We start from the raw sequence: 22,944 nt of genomic DNA on the forward strand, positions 1-22,944 counted from the left end.
CCTTAGCCATAATTATGAGAGCTTCTTTGGACCCAGGGGAGGTACCCACAGACTGGAGATGTGCAAATGTAACCCCAATTCACAAAAGGAGGATCAAAGGCTGACACAAGTAATTATAGACCTGTGAGTTTTACTTCTGTTCCAGGAAAATTAATGGAGGCACTGGTTAAAGAAGCACTGCAGGATCATCTAGACAAGACTTCAGTTATAGCTCGGACACAGCATAGTTTTGTTAAGGGGAAGTCTTGCCTGACCAATTTGATTGGATACTATGATGCAGTCACAAAAGAACTGGATGCAGGGAATAACTTTGATATTATATATTTGGATCTTAGAAAGGCTTTTGATACTATTGCACATGGAAGACTGCTGCAAAAATTGGAGCAGTGTGGCATTGGAGGCAAATTGCTGCTATGGATAAAGGGGTAGTTGAGGGGGAGAAGACAGAGAGTGGTAATCAATGGACACTGCTCATCGTGGACTAATGTTATCAGTGAAGTCCCTCAGGACTCAGTGTTGGGTACATTATTGTTTTCTGTATTTATAAATGATATTGATGATGGTATATCAAGCTTAATGTCCAAGTTTGAAGACCATACGAAGGTTGGCAGGATTGTCAAGGACACTACTGACACTATGCTGCTGCAACAGGATTGGTTGAGCAGATGGAAAGGTTGAGCAGATGGGCTGAGAGGTGGCAAATGAAGTTTAACATTGACAAATGTAAAGTACTACATATGGGAAACAGCAACCCTCAGAGCAACGTATCAACTCTGTGGTACTACACTGACAGTGTAGTACCACACTGTCAGTAATATATAGGAATTTTTCTAGCAGGGATAAGGAGGTGATTATTCCCTTGTATAAGGCAATGGTCAGGCCACACCTAGAGTACTGTATACAGGTCTGGAGGCCTCATTTCAAGAAGCATGTAGAGCTGCTGGAAGGAGTACAGAGAAGGGCAACAAGATTAGTGAATGGAACAAAAGGGTTGCTCTTACGAAGAAAGGCTTAAGTTTTGCAAATTACAGTGACTGGAGACTAGGCACCAGCGAGGTGATCTGATAGAGGTTTATAAAGCCTTGAATGGTTTGAGCTTTTTGTTTTTTTTTTGTTTTGGTTTTTTTTTTAGGAGCATTAGCAACTAAGGCAATATTGCTCCGGGATATGCGGTGGTCATTCCCTGACCTTTCCGCATCCTTCATATTTGGTGGTGACGGGCTCGAACCCTGGTCTAATCAAGAAGCGTGTGCTATGCACTGCTGCTCCTTCCCACCTGGCTACGGAGGTGCCCCAATGGTTTGAGCATGCTCAATGCTGATGGGATTCTTCCTCTTGCTCAAAATAATCAACTGAGAGGGCATAAATTCAAATTGAGGAAAGACAGATGTAGGATAGACATGCGAAAATTTGCCTTTAGCCTTCAGCGGAACAGACTTCCATCCCTTGTTGTGGAAGTTAATAGCCTAAATAAGTTTAAGGCTCAGCTGGACAGGCATTTCGGACGAACAGAGGGGTGAAGTGGAAGTGTTTTTTTTTTTTTTTTTTTTTTTTTCGGGTGATGCTGCATAAGCTTGCTTCCTTGCATCAAATGCCTCTACTAATGCTAATGAATTTATCCTCCCTCAGGTGAGTAATCTGGGGCAAGCAGAAGAATCCCATTACCATTGAGCTTGCTCAATCCATTCAAGGCTTTATACATCTTAATTAAATCACCTCGCAGGTGCCTAGTCTCCAGAACCTGCAATTTGCAGAACTTAAGTCTTTCTTTGTAACACCAACCTTTTCTTCCACTCACCAATCTGATTGACCTTCTCTGTACTCGTTCCAGCAGCTTGACATCTTTCCTAAAATGAGGCCTCCAGACCTGTATATAGTACTCAAGGTGTGGTCTGAATATTGCCTTATAGAAGGGGACAATCACCCTCATATCCCTGCTAGCAAAATTCCTGTATATCATAGACAAGATGCCATGAGCTACTCTTGCAGCCTTTTTGCACTGCTCAGATAACCTTATATCTGACTGCACAATTACTCCCAGGTCCTTTTCATTCTCCACTACCCTGAGTGTAGTATCACCCAGTTGATATGTTACTCTGGAGTTACTGCTACCCATATGCAGTACAGGTTTGGGCCTGTGGGGTGCTGGATTGGTGAGTTAGCACATACAGTTTACCCAACAGGTAGCCACCTCCTCCTACCTTTAACATGTTGACTTCCAAGCTAGTTCAAGAAAAAAATTCCAGAGGGTCAAAAAATATTTAGCAAATTATTTGATTAGTAATTTTAAAATAAATATTGTAATGTCAGTGTTTTTGTTTCTTTGCTTAAAATATAAAAAAAGAGAATTTTTTTATGTCACATATATGTGGCCGATGTGGCCCAGAAGGTTACTTTATTTCTTGAGAAATCATGTCGGCCACATAGGAGTGATGCTATTATGGAAAACATATGAAGGTCGTTTGTGATTAGTTTATTGCAAGCGCTGCAATAAAACTAATTGCGAAAAAATACTCTCTGAAACGTCGCAATAAGTTTGTCAGCATTGTTACAGATTTTGATGTAACAAATAACGCCACCAAAACAGCAGTGGCAGGACGGTGTGCCAACCCGGGAAATTTGAAATTACGTTCGCGGAAATTATGTCCGAATTAGCGGTGAACTGGATTAGTGGTGGCCAGATTAGTGATGGTTGACCTGTACTTTCATTTGTCAATGTCAAACTTTGTAGTCACCTACAAAGTTAAACTCTAGAGAGTTCAACTACAATGTTAAACTCTGTAGTCACCTTTATGAAAACAAAAAGCCTACCCTTTACCTTTGATGGTAGTTACATCTTTAAGTAAATCACACATCAGTACACTGTGATCACTGCCACCTAGTGGTTCCTTTACCTGCAGATTCTTAATGCATGAAGGATCACTGCTGATAATCAGATCAAGAGTATTAATCCCTCTGGTTGCCTCTCAAACATGTTGCTGTCACCCAGTAAATCCACGAACGTCTTGCTAGTGTGCAAATGACCAACCCACAAATTCCAGTCAATATCTGGAAAGTAAATATCCCTCATTATAAGACATTCTGATTTACTGATCCACTCTATTTCTCTGCACAATTGCTCACTATACTCATCAGATTCATTAGGCCTATAATGCACACTTACTGTCATTTTACCTTTCCCAGTAGGTGCCTCCGTAGCCAGGTGGGCAGGAGCAGCAGTGCGTAGCACACGCTTCTTGATTAGACTGGGGTTTGAGCCCGTGACCACCAAATACGGAGGATGCAGAAAGGTCAGGGAATGACCACCGCATATCCCCGGAACAATATGGCCTTAGTTGCTAATGCTCCTAAAAAAAAAAAAAAAAAAACTTTCCCAGTGCTTATGTCACACCACACTGACTAAACATCGCATTATCCACCAATGTCATTGGATGCACTTCCTTAGGTTGCATGTTTCTTAACTAACAGCACAACCCCTCCTCCCTTCCTGTCCTGTACACATTGTATTCCCCAAATTCCAATTCTGTACTGCTTATATCAGTGTGGCACCACGTCTCTAATATCCTAACAATATCTGCTTTTGATGTCTTGACCAGCACTTCAAATTCATCAAATTTATTTACTATATTCCTAGTACTGAATCCATTTCCAGCATGAAAAAAAAAAAATTCGGAGAGGGTTTGTATCACTTCCTGTAATGCAGCTTAGTGGCAAAGGTTCTTGCAGATCTAACAGGAAACTAAACGTAGAGTGTCGCTCCATTGCTTATTGGAGGCTTGAAGTGGTGGAACCTATATTTAGTTTCCAGCACGAAGTTCCGGTCAACCGTTCCCCATCTCTTCCATCATGCAGTGTGACTGATGACTTTCGAGGTTATGATGAACATCATGGCGAGATCCAATCTTCCTTACATTTCAAGAGTACGTAAAGTACCTGCCCGGTAACCCAAAGGTCGCGGGTTCGATTCCCGCCTCGGGCTTGGATCAAAGTACTGCAAAAAACCTTGGGAGGTGCAATATGGCCACAGAAGCCGATGCGCCAACAACTACCAAATCAAAAAAAAAAAAAAAAAAAAAAAAAAGTACAGCTCTAAAACAGTGTTCGCAGGCCGGTAACTAGTTAGTGCACCGGACAGAACCTATTGGTAATTCTTTAGCAGGCTTCCGGATCAGCTAGTGTATAATCTTGCTGTCTTTATTCTGCAAGATAGTGACTGGAGGGAGTCCGAGTATTGTGTATGAGGTGGGTATTGCCGAGGCAACGTTATATTCTTATATATTCTTAGCACGTGTATGCCATATCCAAAAATTTCATTATTTCATACACCATGTTCCCCTCCACTTTTTCTTACTAATGAATACACCATGAATGGTCAAACTAACAGAGTAAGTTTATCTGCAAAAAGATCTAAACCTCCCAAACACTTCCTAGTTCGTTTCACAAATATACGTGGTCTCAATTATAATCTCAATGATGTCCATTTTTACTTGTAGTCTGCCAAACCCCATGTACTTTTTCTGACAGAATCGCAGTTACCGGTTGATTCAACTACTGATCATCTCAGTTGCCCAAACTATTCGCTGTATGATTCCTTATGCCTCAAAGGTGGTACTTGTGCATATGTCCCTTCTGATATTCCCTGTCAGAGACTTGGTAATTTGGAATCTCCTCTTTTTGACCTTCTCTGGCTAACAATGTCTCTACCTCATTATGTCAAATTCATCTGTTGTCTCTACCATTCTCCCAACTCCACTAATCACTCGGAGCTCTTTGACTTCCTCTCTTTGCAACTTGACTTTCTCCAGTCCAACTTTCCTAACAGTGAGGTAATTTTCCTTGGTGATGTTAATGTTCAAAACTCCAGCTAGCTTACGTTTTCTAGTCACACAGACCCAACTGGTCAAGATGCTGAGGCTTTTCCAATTACTAATGACCTTGCACAGATTGTTAATTTATCTACAAGAATACCGGACAATCCTAACCATACAGCCAACATGCTTGATCTTTTTCTCACAAACAACACTTCTAAGTACACGGTCGAAGTGAGTGGTCAATCATTTAGGCACTTAAGATCACAACTTGGTGATTGTCTCTTCTCCAATGGAGCCTTTAGCTCATGGCTATTCCCAACATTGTATTGTTTGGCATTACAAGAATGCGAAATGGGATGACCTGCGAGATTTCTTTTCTTCTTTTCCTTGATAGGATTACTATTTCAAAAGTTCTGATGTCAACGTTTGCTCAGATCGTGTCAGTGAAATTATTCTTGTAGGAATGGAATCCTTTATTCCACACTCCACTTTAAAATCTCGTCCTTTATTTATACCACGGTTTTCCAATAAATGTATTAAGGCTGTTCAAGAGAAGAACGTTGCATATTGTAATTGTCTTATTTCCAATTCTTCAGTTTCATTTTCTGCCTATACCATTTGCAACAATTGTAAAGTAGTTATTAATCAGTCCAAACTAGATTTTGAACAGGCTAAGATTAGAAAAGTTGCTTCTTGCCCAAATGGTAGCCGAGCATTCTGGTCTCTTGCCAAAGCTATTGGCTGCACCTTTTGCCCTTCTCTGCTCCCACCTCTGTCAAAACCAGATGGTTCTATTGTCACTTCAGCCAAGAATAAAGCTGACCTGTTTGCATTCCATTTTTTTTCCAACTCGTGTATTAATGATCTTGGTAAAACACTTCCCTCCCACCATTCCCAACACGCTCCATTCAATGCCTCCTATAGTCTTGCGTCAAAAGGATATCAGAAGGATTTTGATGAATCTTGATGCTAAGAAAGCTCCAGGTCCTGATGGTATTTCTCCACTTGTTCTCAAAACCTGTGCTCCTGATCTTACTCCTCTTCTTTGCCGCCATTTAATCACTTTCTTATTCCAAAGTTGTTTCCTTCTGCTTTGAAATTTGCTCGTATCCAACCAGTTCCTAAAAAAGGTGAAAAATCCCACCCATCCAGTTATCGTCCCATTGCAATTACTTCTACTCTTTCTGAAGTAATGGAGAAATCAATTAACCACCATCTCTTCAACTACCTAGAAACCTTCCGTCTGATCAACGATCACCAGTATGGATTCCGTCAGTGTCGATCCACTGGTGATATTCAGCCTTATGTTATCTATTTATGGACAAATTCAATGGCAAAGTTTGGTGAAACACAAGCAGTTGCTCTTGACATCTCAAAGGCTTTTGATCATGTTTGGCATAAAGGTCTTCTAAACGAGCTTCCATCTTATGGTTTGCCAACTGTTTTTTGTAATTGGTTATCCAGTTTTCTCTCTGATCGCTCACTGAGGGTGATGGTAGTTTGTTGTTGATTGTTATTTGGTTTTTAGGAGCATTAGCAATTAAGGCCATATTGCTCCGCGAATATGCAGCGGTCATTCCCTGACCTTTCCACATCCTCCGTATTTGGTGGTCACGGGCTCGAATCAAGGTCTAATCAAGAAGCGTCATTTGGGGTGTCATGTTCACAGTTGTGAACATGACACCCCAAATGACGGAATCTATACTGGTGATCGTTGATCAGACGGAAGGTTTCTAGGTAGTTGAAGAGATAGCGGTTAATTGATTTCTCCATTACTTTAGAAATCCCCAGCACCTTGTTAGGCTGCAGCATGTTCCGATAGAAGTAGTGCAGGAATTACTTTCATCTCTGTCTATAGCTCTAATTAATCTATTAGTTTTTGTTTCCCCTCCAAAGCTAGCAATTTTCCAACCCACTGAATACTACCTGAATAGCATCAGAAAATATTTTTGCACCCCTTCTTTTCAAGTGTATCGCAGCCCTGTAAAAACAGTCTCTTCTGTTAACAAGCACAGACCATGCTGAGAAAAATTCTGCCCCATGAGCCTTGCACAGTCTCTCCAGGGTATAACTGATAGATAAGTCTCAACATGTACTCGCTCCTATTGTGACACTTTCAATGTGGAAAAATATGTGAATGTCTTCCCAGTTTACAAAGGACAAAGTGCATAATTAGACTTATGAGCTTGACTTCTATTTCTGATAAAATAATGGAGTTGGTGGTTAAAGATGTAATGCAGAATCAGAAATGCAGTAATACTACAATCACAGCTCAGATTTTTAAGTTGCATCATAGTAGTTAATCAGACTGGTCAAAACTTGCCTGACCTACTAACCTGATTAGCTTCTATGAAGCAACTTAACAAATCTGAGCTGGATGAAAAAAAAATTTTTGATATCATAAAATTAGAGAAGCCTCTGTACTGTACAATTGTACAAACTGAATAGGAGCAATATGGCATTAGAGGTAAGTTACTACTATGTATAAAAGGATGATTAAGCAGAATGAGACAGACAATGGTTATAAAAGACAGTTATAGTTATACCTTCACGACTTTTCTTTTTGAAATCCCACTATGGTGAGTCGGATTTCACAGAGGTTAGTGTTGTGCCTCTTAGTGTTTTTAATATTTATTAATGTAGGTATTTCAAGTTTTCTGAAGATAAAAAAGTGGGCACACAGGTTAATGATAGTATTCAGGATGGAGAATCTATTCTGATTAATCATTTATCATCTTTTAGGCACATTCTGATTAATCATTTATCATCTTTTAGGCACAAAAGGTGATATTGTCGTACCCATTGTCACTAATGATATTAAGAGTAGGAGACTGGCAGAATTACTTAACAAGTACAGGTCAATGTTTAAAAAAAGCTGTGAGTTAGGGTTGAATTTGAAAGTATCTGCAATTCTGCCCAGACACGATAGGAAGGAGTGTATGATGAGAGCCTTATCAATCAATTCGGCCCTGGAGAGATTGTGCAAGGCTGAAGGGATAGAATTTTTTTCAGCCTGGTCTGTGCTTGTTAAAGAGAACAGACTTCTTCTACAGGGATGGGATACAATTAATATATTTGCTGATGCTATCAAGGCAGAGTTAGGTGGATCGGAAAACTTCTAGCTTGGGGGATATACAGATTAATAGATTAACAGCTGCTGGCAGAGGTGAAAGTGATTCTTGCACTGTTTCTATTGGAATGAGCAGCAGCCTGGAAAACAAGGTGCAGGGGATTGCAGAGACTGCTGAGAGTCATTGTGGAACAAGCAAAGACATGAGCTGTGTTAGGGAAGCTAAGAATAGGAACAGGTGCATGTATACTTGTGTGTAAACCAATGCTAGGAGTTTAGTAAATAAATTTGATGAATTTGAGTTGTTGGTCAAAATATCAAAGGCACATATTATTGGGATAAAAGAGACGTGGTGTCACACAGATATAAGGAATGCAGAACTGGAATTTCGGGACATAAAATATGTACAGAAAGGATAGACAGGGCAGGAAGGGAGGTGGGGTTATGCTTTTAGTTAAGAAACACTAAAATCTAAGGAAGAGCATCCAATTGATGTTGGTGGATAATGCAATGTTCAGTCTATTTGGTGTGACATTAGCACTGGAAAAGCAAAATTGAGAGTAAGAGTGTGTTATAGGCCTAATGACTCTAATGAGTATAATAAATAACTGTACAGGGAAATAGAGTAGGCTGGTAAATCAGAGTGTCTTATAATGGGGGATTTTCATTTCCCAGATACTGACTGGAATTTGTGGGTTGGTTACTAACACACTAGCAAGGCTTTTGTGGAATTATTGGATGATTGTTTTCTACAGCAGCAGGTTCAGGAGGCAACTACAGGGAGTAATACTCTTGATCTGATTATCAGCAGTGATTTTTCATGCATTAAGTATCTTCAGATAAAGTAACCACTAGGTGGCAGTGATCACAGTGTCCTGAAGTGGGATTCATTCAAAGAGGTAACTACCATCAGGGGTAAAGGGAAGGGTTTTTCCTTTCGTAAAGGTGACTATGGTGGTCTGAGAGAGTATTTAAATTCTATACGGTGGGACCAACTGATGACGTTACCGACAGCAAATTCAAAATGGGAAGCATTCAAACAATTAATCTTGAAGCTGCTAGGCTTTTCATACCAACTAAGAAATAACATTCAAGATTTAGGCCTAAATGGATGTCAGATGAACTAATTAGACATGTGGCAGAGAAGAAAAATGCATTTGATACATAAAAATTAACAGGTGGCATGAAAGCCTATGACAGATAAAAGCTTGCCTGTAACCAAGTCGCAAAGGAGGTTTGGCAGGCAAAGGCAGATTACGAGAAATCTTTGGCAAAAGATGCAAAGAGAAACGGCAAAGAGTTCTTTACTTATGTAAACTCTAGAAGGAAGGGGATGAATCAGATTGGTTCACTTGATATTGATGGTTCAACTGTTGATGATCCTGCTTAGGTAGCTAACAAACTAAATGAATATTTTGCATCTACATTCACACATAAGGAGTTATTTAGGGAGGGGAATGCCAGAGGTGTATTAAACTCTGGCAGTAATCTATCCAGTTATACTGCAGGAGGCAGGAAAGGAAGTAAGCGAACCCTTAGCCATAATTATGAGAGCTTCCTTGGACTGATGGAATGGAGATGTGCAAATTAGCATTAGTAGAGGCATACGATGCAAGAAATCAAGCTTATGCAGCCAAAGAGAAAAAAAAAATCCTCCCTTTTCACCCCTCCATTCCAAATGTCTGTCCAGCTCAGCCTTAAATTTATTTAGGCTATCAACTTCCACAAGAAAAGATGGAAGTATATTCCACTAATTAACTACCTTCTGGCTAAAGTCGAATTTCCGCACATCTATTCTACAACTATCTTTCCTCAATTTGAAACTGTATCCCCTCAGGTTCTTAATCTGAGCAAGCGGAATAGGAGTAAATAGGTGGCTTGCTCAACCCATTCAAGGCCTTATTCACCTCAATCAGATCACTCTCCAGGTGCTGCAATTTGCAGAGCTTAAGTCTTTCTTGGTAAGAGCCTTTCTTACCAAGAAAGAACTTAAGCCTTTCTTGTTGCCCTTCTTTGTACTCATTCTAGCAACTCTACATCTTTCCTAAAATGAGGCCTCCAGTCCTGTACATAGTACTCTAGGTGTGGCCTGACCATTGCTCACCTTGTATAATGGGATCATCACCTCCCTGGTGATTATCCCAGTGCTAATGCCACACCTTCTTGTCCCTGCTAGCAGGGACAGGGAGTTGATTATCCCTCCCTGAAATGTGACCCCAATCCAAAAAGGAGGATCAAAGGGGGAGACAGACCTGTTAGTTTAACTTCAGTTCTAGGGAAATAATGGAGGGCACTGGTTAAAGAAGAATTGCAGGATCACCTAGAGAACACTTCAGTTATAGCTCGGTTGTTGTTGTTGTATGTTTTAGGCGCAACGGCAGCTATAGGCCATATAGCTTGGACACAGAATGGATTCATTGAGGGGAAGTCTTTTCTGACCAATTTGATTGGATACTATGATGTGGTTACAAAGGAACGAGATGCAAAAAATAATTTTGATATCATATATTTAGATTTTAGGAAACCTTTTGATACGATGACACATGGAAGGCTACTGTACAAATTGGAGCAGTATGGCATTAAGGGCAAGTTGCTACAATGGATAAAAGGATGGTTGAGTGGGAGAATAGAGAGAGTTGTAATCAAAGGACACTGCTCTTTATGTACTAATGTTATTAGTGGAGTCCCCCAGGTTCAGTGTTGGGTCCATTGTTGTTTTCTGTATTTATTAATGATATTGATGATGGTATATCATACTTAATGTCGAAGTTTGTAGACAATACGAAGGTCGGCAAGGTTGTTAATGACACTAATGACATGCTGCAACAGGATCTAGAAAAGTTGAGCTGGTGGGCTGAGAGGTGGCAACTGAGGTTTAACATTGACAAATGTAAAGTGCTGCATATGGGAAGCAGTAACCCCAGAGTAACGTATCAATTGTGTAACTACACTGACAATCGTAGAGAGTGAAAAGGACCTGGGGTAACTGTGCAGGTAGATATGAAGTTTTCTGAGCAGTGCAGACAGTCTGCAAGAGTAGCTCATGGTGTCTTTTCAATGATATACAGGAATTTTTCTAGCAGGGAAGGAGGTGATTATCCCCTTGTATACTGTATACAGGTCTGGAGGCCTCATTTTAAGAAGTATGTAGAGCTGTTGGAATGAGTACAGAGAAGGGCAACAAGATTAGTGAATGGAACAAAGGGTTGCTCTTAAGAAGAAAGGCTTTAGTTTTCCAAATTACAGTATCTGGAGACTAGGCACCTGTGATGCAACCTGATTGAGGTTTATAAAGCCTTGAATGGTTTGAGCATGCTCAATGATGATAGGATTCTTCCTCTTGCTCAGAATAATCACCTGTGAGGGCATAAATTCAAACTGACGAAAGACAGTTGTAAGATAGATGTGCGGACGTTTGCCTTTAGCCAGCAGGTGGTTGATTGCTGGTACAAACTTCCATCTTTTCTTGTAGAAATTGATACCTTAAACAGATTCAAGGCAGAACTAGACAAACATTTGCAGTGAATGTGTGGGTGAAATGAGAAGGGTATGTTTTGTTTTTTTTTTCGGCTGATGCTATATAAGCTTGCTTTCTTGCATCATGTGCCTTTGCTAATGCTAATGATTCTCTATCTTGATCTTCAAGAGAATCTAAATAAATACAACAGATAAGCTGGAAAGTGGCAGTTAAAGTTTAATAGTGATAAATACTGCATTTAGGGGTAGCAAACATCTCAGAATAAAATAACAATTGGGTGATACCAACACTCAAAGTGGCAGAGAACAAAAAAGACGTATGCATAATTCTATCTGACATGAAGTTGTCTGAGCTGTCCATACAGGCAGCTAAAGCAGTTCTATCAATGACATACAGGAATTTGGCCAGTAGGGGAGACAAGGAGTTGATTATTCCATTATAAATCAATAGTTTGGCTATATCTCAAGTACCATTCAAGTCTGGAAGCTTCATTTTATAAAGGATGTGGATCTTCTGGAATAACTTTAGAAAAGCGCAACTAGATTAGTCAATGGGAATAAAGGGTTAGCTTACCAAAATATTTGAGTTTTGTATATTACAGCACCTTGAAACTACACTGAGTGGACAGAAATCATGGGACACCTACCTAGTAAACCGCTAGGTCCATCTTTTGGCTGGATAAGGGCAGTCACATGCAAGGCATTGAGTCCACTACTTCACAAAAGTGTTCCGCAGGTATTTCCATCCATGCTTGCTGCACCACTGTCCATAATTCCATTGCATTCCTGGGTAAAGGTTCCAAAGCGCAAACAGACCTTTCCACAGTACCCCAAAGATGCTCCATAGGGTTCATGTCCGGTGAACAGGGACGCCATTCCATGGTGATAAAATCTGCTAAATGCTCTTCGATTCATTTCTGTGGGGAGGTGCATTGTCCTGCTGGAAGAGTCCACTGCCTTGTGGGTGCATGATGACCATGAAGGGATGCAGATGGTCTGTAAGGATGGATATATAACCTGGACCTTTCAGAGATGCATCTAGACGTGTGCCAGTTGAACACTCCTCAGACAATTACCACCCATTCACCTGCCTGAACAGTTCCTTGTTGGCATGACGGATGCCTAGCTTCGTGTGGTTTCTGCCAGATACACATCCTCCCATCCGCTCGAAATAACTGGAAATGAGACTCATCGGCACTGGACCTTGGAATCATCCAAGGTCCAGTGCCATGTTCTTTCGCCCAGTTGAGGCATAGAGTCCTGTGTCATGGTGTTAGCAATGGGATTCTGGTGGGTCAGTGGCTCCCATAACCTATTGTGGCTAATGATCACCTGATGGTCTTCGTGGAGACATTTTTGGCACCTCCCTCGTTGAAGTTGGTGGTGATTTGTGTCACTGTCGCTCTCTGGTTGGCTGAAACAATGTGAGACAGATGTCGACGGCCACGTTCATCCACCATCTTTCTCCACCAACAGCACTGTCCACGATGAGATGTTATTCCGAAATTGGCATATTCCTGATACACTCTTGATACTGTCGAACGGGGATAGTGCAATTTCTGTATCACCTATGCAATAGAGGGACCCATGTGTCGGGCACCCACTATCATCCCTCTTTTAAAGTCGGTTAACTCATGATGTTTATCCATAATGACATCAAAATACCGTCTACATGGATGCAGTAATGTAGTGTACCTGCCAAGCGGTGGGTCGTCCACTAGCAAGGGGGTAATAGCATTGTATTGCCCAGTAACCGGGTATCCCATAAATTCGGTCCTTTCAGTGTAGGTAACTACAGGATGATCTGAAGGAAGTATTTAAGACTTAAATGGATTGAGGAAAATAAATTCTCTGATAGCATCCTTTCTTGGGCAATGCACATAATGGGATTTAAATTTTAATTGAGAAGGATAACTACAGAACAGATGTGTGAAAATTTGCCTTCAGCCAGAGAGTAACTGATTGTTGGAACAAACTGCCACGTGGTGTTGTGAAAGTGGGTTGTTTGAATAAATTTAAAGAAGGAGTGGATAAATTAATAGCAGAGATGGGAAAATGATGTGGATAATGTTTTTTTTTTTTTTTTTTTGCCTGATTTTTTAACTTGCTTCCATGTACCATTTGCCACTGCTAATACTAATTCCCCTAGTGACATCTTACAGAACCAATTTCTTTTTTCAAGTCACTCCTTTCTACACTGTCTGACTATCACCACTCTAAATTCAGCTCAGTGTAATTATGCATTCTTCTTCAAAATGCCTTCAAAGTGGCACAGCTTAATTATAAGCATGCTATATAATACCAATGTACAGTATCAAAACCTTAATGGTTAATTTTTTTACCTTTTATGTAATTCAGGAGCTTGATGATAATGGCCATCCTTTAAAGTCTGAACATCTTTAAACATTGATTTAATGCTTTCTTCTGTATATTTCATATCATTCTCTATTTGGTCACAATTTTGTTTCACATCAGTAGGATGAAGGCGATGAACTCTTTTCTCTTCCTATATAACAATGAATTCTATAATTTTTACAGAAGAAAAAAATATGTACATAAGAGAGAAAGAAAAACAAAAGAAAATTACGGGAAAAAAAAAACTAAATACAGCTGACAAGTAATTACCTGCAATTTATAGGGTAAAGTGAAAAGATCGCCTCTGCTGTTCACCCAACTACCCATTAGTATGTGTGCTACATTTGCTTAATTACAACATGCATCAAGTGGTGCTCCTCGAGCAGTATCCCAAAAACTGAGCAGGGTAAAATAGATATCTCATTTTCCAGGGGATCTGATCACCAATCCTGGGATATTCCCACTTTAATACTAAAAATTTCGATTTATATATTTTTTTGCACATGTTTTTTTCGATACTCTGTGATTGAGATCATATCAATATGAAATGTACAAGTATTGTCAATTGCTATTAATTAAGAAACTATGTTTCACTGAAAAAAAAGCAACCAGAAAGAACAAATAGTTGTTTGCCCTGACTACAATATATGAAGGACAATGAAAGAAACTGATATTTCTGAAGCCCATAAGCTCACAAATAACCTGAATTTCCTATATGATACTCAAGAAAATCTCCACTGCCACTGGTATGCACAATTGACTAGTCAGTTTGGCCCCAAGGGATCACTATCACACTTACCCCATTTACCATGAATTGCCTGTATACTGCACTACTACAAATAAACAACACCTAACATGACAGAGAAAGATGGTGTTTATTTAAATAGGAATAATCTCTGCACTCAAACTTGCACTATTTAAACTAATCAGCACTAATCTACTGAGATGAACATGCTGTTTATCTGAATAATATATTCCTTCACAAAGCATTGCTAGTAGACTGGTTTCATTTTTTCTGGAACAATTTTTCTGGATTCAAAGAACAGGTAAGAATAGGTAATTAATAAATGCTCAACCGTTGCCTTAACAGTTCATACATATGGCAATTTTTAGCTTTAAGGTGGTAAGAGTGCATTAAAGTGGATATGACCTATATGAAGACTGGCCAAGACAACATCCTCCAAGTGAATTTTTATACATACTGGATTACCACGGCTTAATTGCAAGTTTCATGTGATTTAACTCATTTACTCCCATCTATGCTAGATTGTCTGCTAGAATGAAAGACTTATCACAGGTCAAAAATCTGAATAAGGGACCAATGTGCAATCACTGTTCAGTAAGAGCAGTGATGCTTTTGCAGCCTAGTCGGGAAACTTATTTCTCTCAATCCCTGAATGTGCTGGTATCTGACAAAATCAGATTCCCATGTGGGAGTCATCTAAAGAATCCAGCATTTCCTGGATGTTAAAAAAGATTGGATTATTGTGAAACTGTATACTCACTACACCTTGCAAGCACTCCACAAACCATTACAGTGGAAGCATCTATGGTATAGTTTTATATGTATATGGTCCAAGGCAAACATAACAGAATGAAGTATAACAAGCATAACATAACACAGTACATAGGATGCATTGATTAAAAGCTACTCAATTCTATCTGGTGTATTTTTAGATTTAAGCTATTTCTTGTCCAGACCTTTTTTTTTTTTTTTTGGTAATAGTATTAATAGTGGCAAATGAAGCAAGAAAGCAAGCTTATGCAGCATCATCCAAAAAAAAAACAAATTTATTCAAGCTATCCACTTCCATATCAGATGGGAATTTGTTGCAGATATCAACTACTTGTTGACTGACTAAAAGAAAATTTCCTTCCTCAATTTGAATTTAGGCCTCATCATGTGCATAGTCTGAACAAGAGGAAAAATCCCATCAGCATTGATTGCTCAATCCATTCAAGGCTTAAACACATCAATCAGATCTCATTGCAGGTGCCTAGTCTCCAGACAGTGCAATTTTCAGAAATGAAGCCTTTCTTTGTAAGAGCACCCTTCTGTTTCCTTCACCAATCTGGTTGCCCTTCTCGCCACTCCACTCCAGCAACTTTACATCTTTCCTAATATGAAGCCCCCCCCAGACCTATATAGTACTCAAGGTGTGGCCTAACCATTGCCTTATACAAAGGAATAATCACCTCCTTATCCCTGCTAGCAAAATTCCTATATATCATTGATAAAACCCCATGTGCTGTTCTGGCAGCCTGTCCTTTCTGCTCAGAAAACTTAATTTCTGACTACTTGGGCTGAAATTTTTGAATTTGATGTTAAAATTGGATTAATTATTACATTTCGATTTCATGATTTCAAATTTAAATTTTGTGTTATTTACTACTTTATTTCTCAATAGAAAAGTTACTACCCATCCACAGTTTAGTTTAAAAAAAAGTCACCAGCATACTTCTAAAATGAACATAAACCAATTTAATTTGAAAAAATAATAATAATAATAATGATGACACTGCTTTGACTAGAGACTGCTAGAACAGGGATAGGATACACTTAAATAGAAAGGGTGAAAGAATATTTTTAGGTGTGTCGGTAAACTGCTAGTTTGGAGGGGATATACGAACTAATAGATTAACAGTACCCGCTGGCAGAAGTGAAAGTGATCCTTGCATTGCCTTATTGGAATGAGCAGCAACCTGGAAAACAAAGTGCAGGGGATTTCAGAGATGGCTGGAAGTCATTGTGGAACAAGTAAATACATGGGCTGTGTTAGGGTAGTTAAGAATAGGAACAGTGCATGTATACTTGTGTGTACACTAATGCTAAGAGTTTGGTAAATAAATTTGATGAATTTGAGGTGTTGGTCAAAACATCAAAGGCAGATATTGTTGGGATATCAGACACGTGGTGTCACACAGATATAAGGATTGCAGAAATGAAATTAGGGGGGTACAATTTGTACAGGAAGGATAGGAATGGAGGATGGGTTATGCTATTAGTTAAGAAACCCATAAAATCCATGGAAGTAGAGCCGTTGTTGATTGTTATTTAGGAGCATTAGCAACTAAGGCCATATTGCTTCAGGAATATGCGGTGGTCATTCGCTGACCTTTCCGCATCCTCCGTATTTGGTGGTGATGGGCTCGAACCCCGGTCTAATCAAGAAGCGTGTGCTACGCACTGCTACTCCTTCCCACCTGGCTATGGAGGAAGTAGAGCCAGTCGACGTGGCAGGGCAGTGCAATGTCAAGTCAGTTTGGTGTGACATAAGCACTGGAAAAACAAAATTTCGAGTAGGAGTGTGTTACAGGCCTAATGACTCTGATGAGTATAATAAACAACTGCACAGAGAAATAGAGTGGGCCATTAAATCAGAGTGTCTTATAATGGAGGATTTTAATTTCCCAGGAGGGGAATGACTGGATTTTTGTGGGTTGGTCACTCACACACTAGAAAGGCTTTTGTGGATTTATTGGATGATGTTTTCTACAGCAGTATGTTCGGGAGGCAGCTAGAGGGAGTAATACTCCTGATCTGATTATCAGTAGTGATTCTTCATGCATTAAGAATTTGCAGGTAAAGGAACTACTAGGTGGCAGTGATCACAGTGTGCTGAAGTCGGATTTACTCAACCATCAGGAGTAAAGGGAAGGGTTTTTGCTTTCGTAAAGGTGACTACAGAGGTCTGAGACAGTATTTAAATTCTATATGGAGGGACCAACTGATGATGTTACCAACATTAAATTCAAAATGGGAAACTTTCAAAGAATTAATCTTGGAAGCTACTAAGCTTTTCATACCAACTAAGAAATATTGTTCAAGATTTATGCCTAAATGGAAGTCAGATGAACTAATGAGACATGTGGCAGAGAAGAATGCATGGGATACATATAAATCAACTGGTGACTTGGAAGCCTATGACAGATATAAGCTTGTCTGTAACTAAGTCACAAAGAAGGTTAGGCAGGAAAAGCCAGATTGTGTGAGATCATTGGCAGAGGATGCAAAGAAAAACAGCAAAGAGTTCTTTACTTATATAAACTCTAGAAGGAAGGGAATGAATCAGATTGGTCCACTTGATAGTGATGGTTCAACTGTTGATGATCCTGCTCAGATAGCTAACAAACGAAATGAGTATTTTGGATCTACATTCACAAATGAGGAGTTATTCAAGGAGGGGAATGCCAGAAGTTTATCAAACTCTAAGAGGGAGCTAAGTGATTTTGTAATAATTGAGAGCAAAGTGAAGGAGAAATAGTTGAAGAAAAACATGAGAGGCATCTGGGGTGGATGGGATCTATCCAGATGGGATCTATATCAGAGGAGGCAGCAAAGGAAGGAAGCAAACCCTTAGCCATAATTATGAGAGCTTCCTTGGATTCAGGGGAAGTACCCATGGGCTGGAGATGAGCAGATGTGATCCAAATTCACAAAGGAGGATCAAAGGGTGACACAAGTAATTACAAACCTGTTAGTTTGACTTTGTTCCAAGGAAATTAATGAAGGCAATGGTTAAAGAAGCACTGCAGGATCATCTAGACAAGACTTCAGTTATAGTTCAGACACAGCAGGGGTTTGTTAAGGGGAAGTTTTGTCTGACCAATATGATTGGATACTATGATGTGGTCACAAAGGAATTTGACACAAAGAATAATTTTGATATCATATACAGGTAACCCCCATATAACACGGTAGTTAAGTTCCTATAAAACGTTGTGTTGTGCGAAACCGTATTATACGGAACTAAGAAAGAAAAAGTACAAAAAGGGGGGTTATGTTCCAAAACTTAACAAAAATGCACTGTTTGATTAACAAAAATACTCCATTCTAGATTTTGCGTATCTTCTACTCTCTTTAAAAAAAAAAATAAGTAATCTGGGTTTGTTTGCTTTTTGCTTGATAAATCTTTTGTGAATTTCATCATATGGAATTAAGCATTTTTGAAGCTTCCTTTTGAACTTTGGGCTCCTTTCATTCAAGAAATAAGATTCTAATTGCTCAGCTAACTTTATGCCTTCCCGTATACTTTTTAGTGTAAAATTTGGAAGTTTAGAATTTTCATCTGTGCTATCATTCTCTAAACTGATTTGGTTTTATCACCAATGTCATTTCCACCAAATCCACTTCGCTAGCCTCTGTTTCAACCAGTAATTCTTGAACGTTTTTTTTTTTTTTTGGCTGATGCTATATAAGCTTGCTTTCTTGCATCATGTGCCTTTACTAATGCTAATGACACAGCAGCATGAGGAGGAGATATGATAAAAACCACTCTCCTACAACCAGTTGATCTAAATAGCTAGTGCATGTACCAAATTGTCAGTTTAATTGTTAGTTTTTCTTCAAATAAAATCAGTTTACATTCATTTCAGAATTACCCCAATATTTTTTCCATAAACCAAAGAAGAGGAAACTTTCCCAATGGAAAAAAAAAACAGCTGATCATGTAAAATTTAAATTCAGAAATCATAAAACCTAAATGGTAATACTTAGTCCAATTTTAACATAAAACTCAAAAATTTCAGCCCAAATATGATAAAAATGGTCCGGGCAACAAACAGCCGATACCTAAAAGTAGGTTAGATGGATCCTGGCTTCTTTTAATTTGCATTCAATACCCCTGCATATTCAGCATATACACCCCATACATGCCAGAAAGAAGACAGATCTACAATGGAGCAAGGACATCCAAACTTTTTTTTTTTTTTTTTTTTTTTTGCCAGGGTACTAAAACTAATAAAATTCTGAAGATCAAAAGATTGTGGATTCTCGTGGGCAGTCAAGAGCAGTTCCTTACCACTAATTATACGTTTTTCGAAATAGAAGTTCATTTTTTTACTAAGAAAATTTAAATTTACAGTTTAATTATCTTTACATATTAGAATTAAATAATTATATATGAAAATCAAATAGTCATTACATGGCATTAATAATATTCTTATTATGACCTTATAATATCAATGCCACTGAAGGTGCTTGATGACATCATAATGAATAGCATCTAGACCAAAAACACTCAATATGGCATAAGACAGTGAAATCTGTCATTCCTCCAAGGTAAATAGTTTGTCATATATGGTTCTAGTATCTCAGAAAAGAAACTAATTTCTTGTTTTTCACTATTCTTCTAGGAGACTACAAAGTGTGAAGGGAGCCTGATTCAGAGATATTTCCAACTGCAGTTGATTAGCAATAGCACTTCATTGTATTCCAGGATAATAAGGGATACAAATTATACTTTCCCATCAAATTATATATTTTGCCATATGCTTTTTGCAGAGTTACACATGATACAAAATGACTCCATGTACGTCATCTGGTTCATTTGTCTGACATATTACACGACACAACAGATAGGCATCCTTGAAGGCTATGAAATTATACCTTGTGGGTGTATCATCAAAAATAACACGATGCTTTATGTTGCCCCATTTGAGCCAACATGCAGGATGGAGATTGCCACAGTTTACGATAAGGAAGAAATCACATTGCTGTTTTGAGACATATGGAAATGTTACCCACTTCTTGACTAACTTTGAGTAAATCGAATTTTGCCAACTGGGTAAAGTTAGCCTGACAGTATTCCTGCAGCTAAGGTAGATATCACTGGAAAGAGGATTATCAATAATATTCCATAATAATCTGTCCATATGAATTTATCTATCTGTCCCCCCCCCCATTCTTTTCTTATACAGCCACTCCCCAAGTAAGGGTTGCGTTCCGTGGAACACTACATATTAGTATATTTTTCAGGTGGTAGATGACTTTCATCAACCGGTGAAATACTACCACTTTGCTTATTGGAGGCTTGAAGTGGTGAAACCCATGTTTAGTCTCTACAGCAAAGTTTCCGGCATCTCCCCCCCATTGGTGTACATGCATGTATACATGCGTGTACACCAATGCTAGGAGTTTGGTAAATAAATTTGATGAATTTGAGGTATTGCTCAAAACATCAAAGGCAGATATTGTTGCGATATCAGAGACGTGGTGTCACACAGATATAAGGAATGCAGAAGTGGAATTTGGGGAGTACAATGTGTACAGAAAGGATAGACAGAATAGGAAGGGAGGAGGGGTTATGCTATTAGTTAAGAAACACAAAATCCAAGGAAGTGAAGCCAGTCAACATCGCTGGACAGTGCAGTGTCGAGTCAGTTTGGTGTGAGATAAGCATTGGGAGATCAAAATTGAGTGTGGAGATCAAAATTGAGAGTGTGCTATAGGCCTAATGACTCTGATGGGTATAATAAAAAACTGTACAGAGAAATAGAATTGGCCAGTAAATCAGAGAGTCTTATAATGGGGGATTTTAATTTCCCAGATATTGACTGGAATTTGTGGGTTGGTCACTCACACACTAGCAAGGCTTTTGTGAATTTATTGGATCATTGTTTTCTACATCAGCATGTTCAGGAGGCAATTAGAGGGAGCAATATCCTTGATCTGATTATCAGTAGTGATTCTTCATACACTAAGAATCTGCAGATAAGGGAACCACTATGTGGCAGTGATCACAGTGTGCTGAAGTGGGATGTACTCAAATAGGTAACTACCATCAGGGGTAAAGGGAAGGGTTTTTGCTCTCATAAAGGCGAGTACGATGGTCTGAGACAGTACATAAATTCTATACAGTGGGGCTAACTGATGATGTTACCAACAGCAAAATGGAAAGCATTCAAAGATCTTATCTTAGAAGCTACTAGGCTTTACATACCAACTAAGAAATACTGTTCAAGATTGAGGCCTAAATGGAGGTCAGACGAACTAATGAGACATATGACAGAGAATAAAAATGCATGGGATACATATAAATTAATGGGTGACATGGAAACCTATGAAAGATATAAGCTGGTCTGAAACAAAGCCACAAAGGAGATTAGGCAGGCAAAGGAAGATTATGAGAAATCCTTGGCAAAGGATGCAAAGAAAAACAGAAAAGAGTTCTTTACCTATGTAAACTCTAGAAGGAAAGGGATGAATCAGATTGGTCCACTGGATATTGATGGTTCAACAGTTGAGGATCCTGCTCAGGTGGCTAACACACTAAATGAGCATTTTGCATCTACATTCACACATGAGGAGTTATTCAGGAAGGGGAATGCCAGAGGTGAAGTAAACTCTGGCAATGAGCTAGATGATTTTGTACTAACTGAGAGGAAAGTGGAGGAGAAATTGTTGAGGATAAACATAAAAAAGGCACCCAGAGTGGATGGGATCAATCCAGTTATATTAAATGAGGCAGCAAAGGAAGTAAGCAAACCGTTAGCCATAATTATGAGAGCTTCTTTGGACTGAGGGGAGGTACACATAGACTGGAGATGTGCAAATGTGATCCGAATTCACAAAGGAGGATCAAAGGCTGACACACATAATTATAGACTTGTGAGTTTAACTTCTGTTCCAGGAAAATTAATGAAGGCACTGGTTAAAGAAGCACTGCAGGATCATCTAGACATGACTTCAGTTATACCTCGGACACAGCATGGTTTTGTTAAAGGAAAGTCTTGCCTGACCAATTTGATTGGATACTATGATGCAGTCACAAAAGAACTGGATGCAGGGAATAACTTTGATATTATATATTTGGATCATAGAAAGGCTTTTGATACTGTTGCACATGGAAGACTGCTGCACAAATTGGAGCAGTGTGGCATTGGAGGAAAATTACTGCTATGGATAAAGGGATGTTTGATGGAGGGAAGACAGAGAGTGGTAATCAATGGACACTGCTCATCGTGGACTAATCTTCTTAGTGGAGTTCCTCAGGGTTCAGTGTTGGGTCCATTGTTGTTTTCTGTATTTATAAATGATACTGATGATGGTATATCAAGTTTAATGTCCAAGTTTGCAGACGATACAAAAGTTGGCAAGGTTGTTAAGGACACTACTGACGCTATGCTGCTGCAACAGAATTTGGAAAGGTTGAGCAGATGGGCGGAGAACTGGCAAATGAAGCTTAACATTGACAAATGTAAAGTACTACAGATGGGAAACAGTAACCGCAGAGCAACTTATTAACTCTGTGGTACTACACTGACAGTGGTAGAGAATGAAAAGGACCTGGGGGTAATTGTGCAGGCAGATATGAAGTTCTCTGAGCAGTGCAGATGGGCTGCAAGAGTAGCTCATGGTGTCTTGTCAATGATATACAGGAATTTTTCTAGCAGGGATAACGAGGTGATTATTCCCTTGTACAAGGCAATGGTCAGGCGACACCTTGGGTA

At 39.2% G+C, this 22,944-nt stretch overlaps 1 protein-coding gene across 1 annotated transcript in view; it reads right to left on the reverse strand.

Annotated features, from left to right (window-relative positions):
- Positions 1-22,944, reverse strand: part of shot (dystonin-like protein short stop) — a 1,739,701-nt gene that overhangs the window by 1,571,956 nt on the left and 144,801 nt on the right. The window contains exon 9 of the mRNA XM_090380932.1: positions 13,701-13,864. Coding sequence (XP_090237058.1) covers positions 13,701-13,864 — 164 coding nt within the window. The remainder of the gene's footprint in view (positions 1-13,700; positions 13,865-22,944) is intronic.

This window comes from Mastigoproctus giganteus, chromosome 9 (assembly GCF_048544385.1).
Source record: "Mastigoproctus giganteus isolate SK-2022 chromosome 9, ASM4854438v1, whole genome shotgun sequence".
Classification (NCBI taxonomy): domain Eukaryota; kingdom Metazoa; phylum Arthropoda; class Arachnida; order Uropygi; family Thelyphonidae; genus Mastigoproctus; species Mastigoproctus giganteus.